The 11,400-nt window shown below is 38.5% G+C and overlaps 1 protein-coding gene across 1 annotated transcript; it reads right to left on the bottom strand.

The window, feature by feature from the left end:
- Nucleotides 1-7,884: 7,884 nt before the first annotated feature.
- Nucleotides 7,885-10,217, bottom strand: LOC148036278 (uncharacterized). The gene is made up of 2 exons (XM_087679124.1): nt 9,615-10,217; nt 7,885-8,194 (listed from the first exon to the last, which is right to left on the bottom strand). The coding sequence occupies exons 1-2, from the start codon at nt 10,144-10,146 to the stop codon at nt 8,163-8,165; spliced, it is 564 nt and encodes a 187-aa protein (XP_087535250.1). The 5' UTR covers nt 10,147-10,217; the 3' UTR covers nt 7,885-8,162.
- Between the last annotated feature and the right edge of the window lie 1,183 nt (nt 10,218-11,400).

Here is an 11,400-nt window from a genome sequence, read left to right as displayed (position 1 = left end):
CAGAATATTAAAAAAATAGGCTAAACTTGTCCAAAAATCTAGTATTATTGAACCATCCATACTATGGACACTAACACGAATGACTAGTATGGCATTGACTCTTTAGATCAATAAGAAAGCCAGATGACAATGTACTTTAGAGTTTTTCATATTGTGTCTGCATAGGGGCACGAATTTCAACCCCTTTGAATCTGCACATCCTCAGGTATGTGCCAGGGTCCTAGTTGTCACCAGATTCTAAGTCCTCCTCATCCTCTACAACCATATCCTTTGCTTCTTCATCTTTTATATCTTCTTGGCTAGCCCCTATATCATGGCCACTATTTTCTTCGAATTGTGGTAACTCAGAGGTAGTAGATTTCCGCCTCTTGAATAATTTGATTCTTTTCCCTACTTTTGGAAGTTTTATGAGTGTCCCATCCAGCTCATTTAATGCATAAGTAGCATTATCAAACACATGTCTTACCACATACGGTCCAAACAATCTTTTGGAGACTTTGCACATGGCACTATGATAGTTGTCTAAACTACTATCATGAACCAGTACCCAATCCCCATCTTGTATGGTTGTTGGCCCCAATCTATGTCTTTTTTCAAACCGTTTCTTATTATGTATCCTTGCATCTCTTAAATTTGTAACTACTACCTCTATGTCTTCTGACTTTTTTTCCAACTCGCTAACATGTAAGGTCAACAACTCCTCTCGATTCAACTCCTCTTCCTAAGGTAGCACTCTCCTCTATCGGCATGATAGTTTTTTACCATACATCAGTTCAGCATGCATATATTTTTTAAGAGCACTGTGAGTTGTTTTGTCGACCGACAAAGCATAAGGGAGCAATCATGGCCACTCTTTTACCTTCTCTCCATATGCTTTTGCCAATGCCTTCACAATAGGTGGATGACCTCTTTCACTTTTGTCATTTCCTTCAGGGTTATAAGTTGAAGTTAAAGAAAGATTTATCCTGAGCCGTGCAAAGAAATCATGGGCTTCATCTGCATCTAATTCACCCCTATCTTCTATAATTTTTCCCACATAGCCATACCGACAAAAGATCTCTTTCAAGAGAAAACTATAAACTACATTTGTTGTCTTAGTACATAGAGCTCTCCCTTCCACTTGATTACTCGTCTTCTCATGCAAGTACAAGATATCTCATTTGCCAAAGACCTATAGGTATCGTGACTAAATCCACTACCCACTTAAAATGAAGAGACAGAGGATATGTGGGCTGCAATCCATCCCAATGTCTCATAGATGAATACATTTTAAATGTCGTACATGTTTCCAAAAAGTGAGAAACATCCTTATACATGCCATGCCACCAATATATTTCTTTGATCTTGCAAAAGTATCCCAAACACCTCTATGGCTAACACATAAGCTTTCATGAAATTCTTGCATAACATTTACTTGTGAAGCTCTATCACCTAAAACTCGCAATGGCATACCCTATTTCTTCTTAGCATGTTTCCACAAGTATCCATCTTTTAAGAAAAACCCATAGGCTTTCCTCTTGATTGTCTTAAACTCCTCATCCGACCATTCATCTCTCTTTGTTAATGTGTACTGAGGTATTGACCAATTCTCAACCACTCTCCTACATATTTGACTTCCAAAAACAATGCTATACAAGATACATAACATCTAAAGTGTCTTCTATTTGTTATCCAAGCTTTTGTTAGTGCTATACCAGCTCCTTGCATTTCTAAATTCACTCTTGCAACATCATTTTCAGCTACAAGAAAGTCATCTTCTTCCTCCTCATCCATCATCCTATCTTCATTCTCATAGTGCGCCCAAATAACATGCCTTCCATTGGGTTATCTCTTCTTGCAATATGCTGAAATTCAGGGTTTAAAGATTTGATGTATGCAATGCACCGGAGCATAGCAATGTTTGGGGTAGCACAACTAGTAATCATACCTAGTAACGGCAAACAATTAGTCTCAATGACTACATAAGCACCCATAAAATACTCCTTATCACATTTAAGGGCTATCACGATTCCCCATAATTCTCTTTTTACCTGTGGATACCTTCTCTGACATTCAGTCAATACTTTAGCACCAAAGCGAATTGCATATGTTTTCCCTTCTTCATCATCTTGCCCAATTGCCCATCCAATCCCGATTGGGTTCATATTAATAGTAATAATAATAGGTTTTCCGTGTGAATAATCAACCTTTTTCAATGTAGGAGCAGATTTCAAGATGTGCCTCAATTTCTTCATTGCTTCCTGTCCCCGTGAAATCTCTGACCTTTCCTCAAGAGTTGATATAGATCATCAGCTACATGTGGAAAGTGAGGAATCCATATCAAATAGGACACACATGCACCCAATAATCTACTCACCTTTGATACATTCGTGCATACATCTTGCATTCTGTCAATCCCATCTATTTTTGCTAGTGATGGTCTTTGCCCATAGGGCCCACACATATGCCCAACAATCAAAACCTCTTCAACTCAAAAGACAACTTTTGTCCAAAAAGAGTTAAATCACCTCTTGTAGACGCGTCAAAATCCTTTTGCAATTCACAATATGGTCTACAACAATCTGTCGATACCCATGAGCATCCATCTCTTCATTCTTTTCATCCATTGCACACCCTTTGATTGGAATATCATCCAAGAAGGGCATTGTCAATTGTGGTGTAAAATTCATGACTACCCTATTCAATGAATTTGTCATGTGTGCCACTGAGTTTGTTTCACCCTATTAGAGAGTACACATCCGTACTAACCCCAAGAGATTCTTCATGGTTGTGATATCCCTGCTCTCAATTTTGCAAGCTAAAACTAATCATACCTTGAGTAAAGATCACCCAAACAATAGATCCCTCTACCTACAAAAGCCTTTGCAAATTCATCAACCACAGGACCTACACACCACATTTCTTATGGTCACTTTATGGACCGGCTACATGTCTTGAATAAATCTCAAAGCCCCATTCTTTTTGGGCATAGTAAACCAACGATTTGAGTACGAGGCTGAAGAGGGCTCCAAGATCTTCATGCAAATCTTTTGATTTAGCTAATCCATTAGCTTTGGCAAGTAATCTTTAAGCACTGGAATATGCCTCAAGTTCCATGGTAAATGTGGCACAATAAATATTACCAGAGGAGAGACAACATTTGGATCCACACAACCTATTTCAGTTGGCTGAAATGCAAATGCTTTTCCATGCCTAGCCAACATTTGCATAAAAAAGTCTCTTTCAGTAGGCAAAAGAAACCCTTCTACACCAACTTTTAATTCCTATAATGTTTTAGATGTAAATCAATGACCTATATCTTTAGGATCCCGTAAGCTTGGTTGCCTTGACACTTTTTCATATAGACCCTCACTTCCTCGTGGAAGTGGCAAAGCAATTGGTTTAACCTTTTTGTCAACCGTCTAATGCTTTGTCTCCACAATTTCTTTAGCCCATTATAATCCTTCCTGTGCTGAGCAAACAATGCTATAACATCATACATGTCCAAAGAGCATATTGACAACACCTGAAAGAATTCGTCCTTTTTAGCATAGGTATGTAAATATACAGATACATTCCTGCCATTGAATAACTTCATCTCACACTCAACTACTTGCAGAGCATTCGTCACAACAATTTCTATTTGAGCAAAAGCCTGCATCACCTCTTGTTGTTTTTGTACCTGCATAAACATGTTCATATTCTGCAGTAACTGCTACAAAACATCACTAGAAATTGTGCTTGAAGGTTCTCCCATCCTGTCTTTCCTTCTAATGACCTTCCACGTTGAGTCTACCAATGTCAGAGGGGTTTTAGTTGAAAGGTCATATCCACAAGGCATCAGAGATAGAAGGAAGTAGAGAATAGGAGAGAGACATAAGAGAAGAAAAAGAATAAACAAAAAGTACACAGGCTAAAGAAAAAGAACAATGAATTAAAGCATTATGTATTGATAGAACCTGAGAAGATAAACAAATTACTTGTCTGGCACTACTCAGAAGCAATGTCCAAGCATTAGATCTCATAGAGCTCCCTTGTAGACCAAAAATGTGCATCAAAACAGTAGCTCCATCTTTGCTGCTCAGACTGCAAATCTCATAGTTCCATTGGCTCCGAACAAAGGGGGGTAAAACCTAGTCAAAATTCTTCCCAATCACTCCTTCTCCCAGTTCAGAGTGCTACCTATAAACTGCAATCGTGACTTGTGCAATTTTGCCAATCCTTATTTTTGTATGAAATCTCCAAAACTAGTTGAAAAAGCAATTTGCTTTTTGCATGCCACCCTATTCTAGAAGTTTTTTACATCTTTTTAGGATATTTACAAGAAATAATTTACAAAATATCAAAAAAATAGGCTAAACTTATCCAAAAATCTAGTATTTTTGAACCATCCATACTATGGACACTAACTTTATTTTAATGACTAATATGACATTGACTCTCTAGATCAATAAGAAAGCTGGATGAAAATGTACTCTAGATTTTTTCACACGATGTCCGCATAGCAGCATGACAACGTATGGAGCACAAACATGCTTCGCAAAGTAAATTAGCACAGTTTCCTTATGCTGTAGGTATATCAGCATATGAACAATAATTACACGGAGTATATTAGCACATGAAAAATATTTAGTAGGTTTAGGGACACAGAAGTAATGTGGTGAAGTTGATTAGAGAATACAGATTTAGCTGAAAGAATTTTGAAACAAAAACGGTGGTTTCTTATTTGAGAATACACTTTTTTGTTGATGACATAAATTACACTTTTTGCTGATGATAGTACACTATTTGTAACAACAAAGAAGTTTGTAAAGCTCTTTATTGCCCATAAGTAAAGAAAATATGTAAAGCTCTATGTGTCCACACTTTTGTAGTGGAAGATCTTTTGTAAGGCTAAATCTTTTGTGATAAAAGAAGTCCTCTTCTGATGGGGATGTTATTGTTTAGCATTATTGCAATCTCAAAACTTTCTATTATTCTTCGATTAGTATTTGGTTCAAATCATAGTTGTCATGGCAAACACGTATGATAATATATTGTATAGTACAATAAGTTGCATTCATATTCATATGATTGGAATTGCAAACAATATAATATTGTACAAAGTTGTTGCATTCATACTCGTATGAAAAACACATGGAAAAATATTTCATGCTCTTCGAACCTTGCAAATTATATAGCTTGAACCAAGGGCAAGGGGCATGAGTTAGGAGCACCATAAGATAGTGAAAGTACATGTTTCAAGTGGAGGGAGAGGTCATTTGAGATTTTTGTGCACCAATGCCCACCATTGAATTGATCCACGACAACAAGGAAAATGAGGGAGTGCCCACCGCCGAGGGGTCCACCTAGGGGGGGGGGGGCTAGTGGAGATCGAAATTTTTGCTATCCCCTACTATCCCTACAATATGGGCCGGGTTGTGCTTGCTTGGCACTAGTGGGAGAAAGATCGCCCCTCTCACCCTATAAGTGCATGGTTGCACTACAAGGGGTGGATTGAGTAGGGGCATCATAAATCCTCAAAAACCCCTACACGCAACTCTTCAAAAGGAGTTTCTAAGATTGTTTTAGCAGGATCAAACATGGCTCACACAAAAGACATTATATATTTTGAAAAAGCTTTAACATGCTCACACATAAGACATTAAATATTTATTTTGATTATCCTTTCCCTAAACCTCTGCTACTAGTGTGTGATCGAACTACAAGTCTACCTTCCCACCCACTCATGTTGGTGTGACCCAACCCTAAATAGGATCATGTGAGTACCAATGGAGTTGAATGGTTCCACTCCACCCACTTCTAAATGTGACTTTACCGTAACAACTTTTACAACTCTAGAGAGTTGTTGACTAACAATCATCCTTGGCACACATTAGAATGCATTGTTTATCAAAGTCCATCTACATCTAGTGTGATATTCCACTCCACCCACTTCCCCCTAGATGTGACTTCACCATAACAACTTCGACAGTTCAAGAGAAAGACTTGACAATCATATTTGGCACACATTACAATGAGGTGTTATCAAATCACCAAAATTGAACCAAACTTCGTCTACATCTAGCCTTAAGCACACACTTGATGAGAAAAGGAAGAGCTTCAAGCACCGAGTTAGGAGTGAGAGCTTCAAGCACTTAGATGTTTTTACCTAAGATAGTCAATCCAGTAGCTTTAGAACATCCTTAAGTGAGGCTTTGAGTTTCCCTATATGACATTCATGTGCCACTACTCCTTGGCTCAATTCATTGGCCTTAACATGTTAAGGGGATATGCTTCTTAGCAATGGGATAATCAACTAGTACTTCCTAAAATCTGAGTGTGAGTGATTGTTAGGGTTTTCATATAAAAGTGGCATTGTAGGTTTAGCAATCCTCATGAATTGCAAGTTAGCACATCCTCAAGAAGTGAGAGCCTGAAGAAACCACCGTATATATAACTTTCATGTGCCACTATTGGCCTTTGGCATTTAGCACATCCTAGAGAAGTGAGATCTTCACGCACTAAGTTTCCCTATACATGTGCCACTCTTCCTTGGGTTCAATTCATTGGCCTTGGTGAACATACATTCTTCTTAACAATGGGATGATCAAGTACTTCCCAAAGTCAAGCATGAGTGATTCTCTAGGGGTCACGAAGAAGCCAATGAGAGCTTCAAGCATTGGGTTTCCCTATACATGTGCCACTACTCCTTGGGTCAATTCATTGTCCTTGGCCAATGGACATGCTTCTTAACAATGGGATGAAACTTAAGCGTGAGTGGTTCTCTAGGGGTGGGATGAAACTCCTTAGGGATTCACCTAGAAGTAGCTGCAAACCCCCTTCGTATCACTACCTATAATGGCACTCTTCTTTGCCTTTCCCATAATGGAGAGGCTCATTATGCTTCAACACTTTTGCAAAACCACCAATCATTCCTTTGGAAGGCATATCAAGAATCACCAGTTACATCCATTGGCAAAAATGGCCAACAAAACTACAGAAAGATTTTTTAGGTCTTCTAATATTGAATTTTTTCTTCTAACTAATGGAAAGGTCAACTCTTGTCTTCTATGCTTCAGAAGATTGACACACCCCCTTAAGTTCTCTAAATATTTCAACTCCCTCAACTAGAGTAAATCAAGTGATCAAACCCCTCCACTCTCGATTAAAACATAGGTGGAGGGTTCGATAGGTCTCAGTCCATAGATCCCAACAATTTAAAACACTCCACAAATCAAACGATCACTCTTGAATCAATCAATTAATTTCTAGGTGGCAAGCAATCAGGTCCATGTTGCACCGAAAGCTTAGTTTATTCAAGCATTTTTTGGGGGTTTGTGATGGGTAGTATCCTTTGTCATGATGGTATACAACAGTCTCAATCATGGGGTTTTGAATTTGCTGAGTCAACAGCCTCACGCAGTTATGAAAATTTCTAACTCACAACACAATTATGAAAATTTGTTGAGTTGGTCATAATCACACACAAAATGCATATGGGCTTTGAATAATACAACAAACACAATGACAACCATTGTCAATCCAAAAATGACCAAGTGCAAATGATTTTAGACTATCATAGCACCTTAAAAGATTTGCACAAATCACCTACAACATCAACCCTTCAAGACACCCTTAAAAAGCACATAGGGTCATGCAACTCGAGTTGGCTTAATGTAATGAGTCTTGGATGTAACAAAATGTTGGTCATTGCAATTAGAGCTCGTCCTCGTTACTTTCATGCATTGAACTATAGTTAGGAGAGCCAACCATGTGGTTATCTTCATGCATGCAACATCAATCATCCCATGAAAATTCGATGGTAAGTCATATGCAGGTTAGTTGCATATGCAACTATCTCGCACACATTCGATGGTTGGTCGCTCATACAAATTTCGACAATATTACTAAACACAAACAGGATTGATATAACTTTATATTATAAAGATAGAAGTTGCAGATTAAAGAAACTATTGATAAAAACCTTTTAGCAAAAACCTTTGTATATTTACACCTATTTGGTGAAACCTATATACACACAAACCCCTCTTCATCCATACATTTTTTCTATCGGACAAAGTACCCCCTACATGGGGTGTTTATTCGTCTCGGATGGCACACCCACCGATCGATGGGAGAGCATTGAGTAGCGGCAACAATCCTAGTTGTGCATGTTGCGACAAAGGTAGCCCACTTTCTCTCTACCTCCAATAAGAATCGTCCATCAGCACTTCTGCAAACAAATACAAGCAGTGCCTTAAGAATCAGTAATCCAACATATTTGAGTGTAGCAATCGCAAAGATATATAACAAACTAGCTGACAATATAACAATAATATTATATTACGTCCAAGTCTACACTCGATCACACAATATATATACAACCACGGTAGCAATATATATATTACATTCGACTTGCATTCAATATATATTAGGTTATACTTGCATTATATTTAGTAGCAAGATATATATTAGGTTAGACTTGCATTCAATATATATTAGGTTAAACTGCATTCGATCATACAGTTCAATTCAAGCTGGCTGACAATATAACAGTAATATTATTTCGAACAATTACACAGTTCGATTCAAGCTAGCGGACATGTTTAGTAGCAATATATATTAGGTCCAGATCTACATTCGATCACACAATATCTATACAACCAGTACTTCAAATCTTTCAATTTAAGTACTCGGAAGACAAATACACTTAAGGACGCGCAAACTATTGTCAAATGTAGGTCTAGTAGCAATATATATTAGGTCCAGTTCTACATTCGATCACACAGTATCTATACAACAAGTACTTCAAATCTTTCAATTTAAGTACTCGAACACAAATACACTAAGGACGCGCAAACTATTGTCAAATGTAGGTCGAGGTACCCAACAAGGATAGAATATTCAGAGAAAACTAATAGTACTACATAAGATGTAGATTTGAATCTAACCATGATTCTGGCAAGCGGTATTTTAAATCGACTTAACTATAGTTAAGAGACAATAATTGATATATTATTAGATCATATCCCTTACATTCATATGTCATTCAATCATCACAAATTAAGAGAATATAATTTATATATTAAATCATATCCATAAGTGATGTATTAGATCATATTAAGAGAATATTAGATCATATCCCTTACATTCATATGTCATTCAATCATCACAAATTAAGAGAATATAATTTATATATTAAATCATATCCATAAGTGATGTATTAGATCATATTAAGAGAATATAATTTATATATTAGATCATATCCATATGCCATTCAATCATGGCAAATAAATAGCATAGACAATTACAAGAGAATAATTGATATATTAGATCATATCCATTATGTTCATATGCCATTCGATCATTGCAAATAACGCATGTCAATTAGATCATATCCATTATGTTCATATGCCACATTCGACCATCGCAAATAACGCAGACAATTATAAGAGAGACAATAGACAATTATAACGAACTTTTGGCACAGACGAAATAGGTTTAGATTATGTTAGGTTTCATATATATTAAAATGACGGAATCCACTAGGTTCATATATAAAATGACGGGCAATGCATCTAAAATAGATATAGATTATAATAGACTGATATATAAAATAAAATGACGGGCAATGCATCATTTAGACAACATACCTCGGGACGACCTTGCACGGCATTCGCGAGGGCGAAGGTTGCACTGCTGAAGGAGGCGAGAGGACATCTGGGCGGTCATGGTTCTCTGCTGCTGCTCCGACTCCTCTTCTCGTCTCTGCGCCCAGACGCCCTCCTCTTCATAACGACGGCGGCGCTCGCCGCCTCCGTAAGCCTGCTGGAGGGCGTAGCAGCGGTCCTCCGAGGGGATGCGCTCCACGGCCTCGCAGCACGCCCGGGACGGGTGCTGCTGCGTCACCCCGCTCCCCTCAACCGACCTCCATGACAAATAGGAATTGTAATACGGCGACGACTCTCTTTCCTCCACCTCTCGCCGTTGCTGCCTGAAGAAATTGTCGCACGCCCGCAGCCTCCCGTGCCACTCCTCCCTCGACCCTTCTCCTCTCCTCTCCTCCCTCTCCCTCTCTTCCTCCCGACGTCGCTCCTCCTCTCGACCGCGGGACGTCGCCGACACTTCACTCACTATCACCAACAGCACCAACAGTGCTCCCAACAAAAACACACGAGCCGCCATATTGATTATCACCACCAAACTACACACAAGCAAACAGGAGCTATTGTACGGGAGGCCTCGCACTAGCCGGTAAGCTGGCAAAATGCCTGAGGCCTCTACCATACTTATAGGCGAGCGGCCCCTGCCCTGGCCTCGACGTGACCGCGCGTGATATTCTCGTTTCCACTCGGCGCTGCCGCCGCGTCTCCCAGTATCCTCGAGGGCGATGTTCCCTCTGGATAAGCATGCCACTCTCCTTCCATGCACGTTCCATATTGGCACTTTCCATATTGGCCCGATCCCATCAGCCAATCTTACTAAAAGATGAGCTTCTTTCAACGAATAAATATAGCGTAGTCAGGTGGAAATTTGAGAACACCAGACAATCTCTGAGGTGAATAGAGAAGAGTCATTGACACCACCTTCCATATTGGCTCAATCCCATCCGACAATGTTACTAAAAGATGGTCTTCTATACTCGAGTAAATACAATCTAAACGGGTGAAGAACCAGGCAGGGCAGAACTTCTTAGGGCGATAAGAAAGAGTCATGAATATGATAGTTAGTCAAGTCATATGTTTGCCTCTATCCTAGTCAAGGGGCTTAGAATATGTATTTAAATATTCTAGCTAAATATTTGACACAACTATCTTGCACTCTTGTTTAAAAGGCCACAAACATATGCAAGTCTTCATCGTATGTTTGTCTTCATCGCTAATGATTAGTGAAAACTCCATCCATTACTCAACCAAACATGGAAAGTAGTTGTTAGGGTGCTACTTCCTAGTCTTGCAATGCTCTCACATAAACACCCGATATCTTTCATATGCACACTAGGACAAAGCTATTTAAAAAAGTGTTCCCATTGTCTCAAAACAATTAAACAAAAGTATTTAAGATACGAATGCTTAGCAATAATAATCTAGTTGTCCACCACAAGGTTGTAGAGCACATTGCAACATCTGAAATTTGGGAAAAAATGTGTGGGAGTTGTTCGCATGATGTTTGATGTAGATTTTGTTATGAATTTAAAATTCAAAATTGCAACATCATTTAAGCAATGAACAAGAGTGTAACTACAAGTATCACTTATGAGACCAAGTTTTGCATATCATTCAATGTTTTTAGTGACAATGAACACTATAAGAGATGAGGAGAAATTTAACACTAGTTTCTCAAGCATTTCCAAAAAAAAAAAAGTGATGTGGCTATAAGCACCAATATGAGCTTTGAAAAATGTGTGCACATTATAATCGCCAATATTTCCACATGTAA

Source organism: Lygodium microphyllum, chromosome 5 (genome assembly GCF_053477565.2).
Source record: "Lygodium microphyllum isolate KBCC chromosome 5, Lygodium_microphyllum_v1.1.10, whole genome shotgun sequence".
Taxonomy (NCBI): Eukaryota; Viridiplantae; Streptophyta; class Polypodiopsida; order Schizaeales; family Lygodiaceae; genus Lygodium; species Lygodium microphyllum.
The sequence above is the reverse complement of the archived record's forward strand: the minus strand, read 5'-3'. Positions and strand labels throughout refer to the sequence as shown.

Coding starts and splice junctions, on each gene's coding strand:
- LOC148036278 (XM_087679124.1), bottom strand. CDS start 10,146: ATGGCGGCTCGTGTGTTTTTGTTGGGAGCACTGTTGGTGCTGTTGGTG. Junction 8,195..9,614: donor CCGTGCAAGGTCGTCCCGAG/GTATGTTGTCTA, acceptor ATTTGTTTGCAG/AAGTGCTGATGGACGATTCT.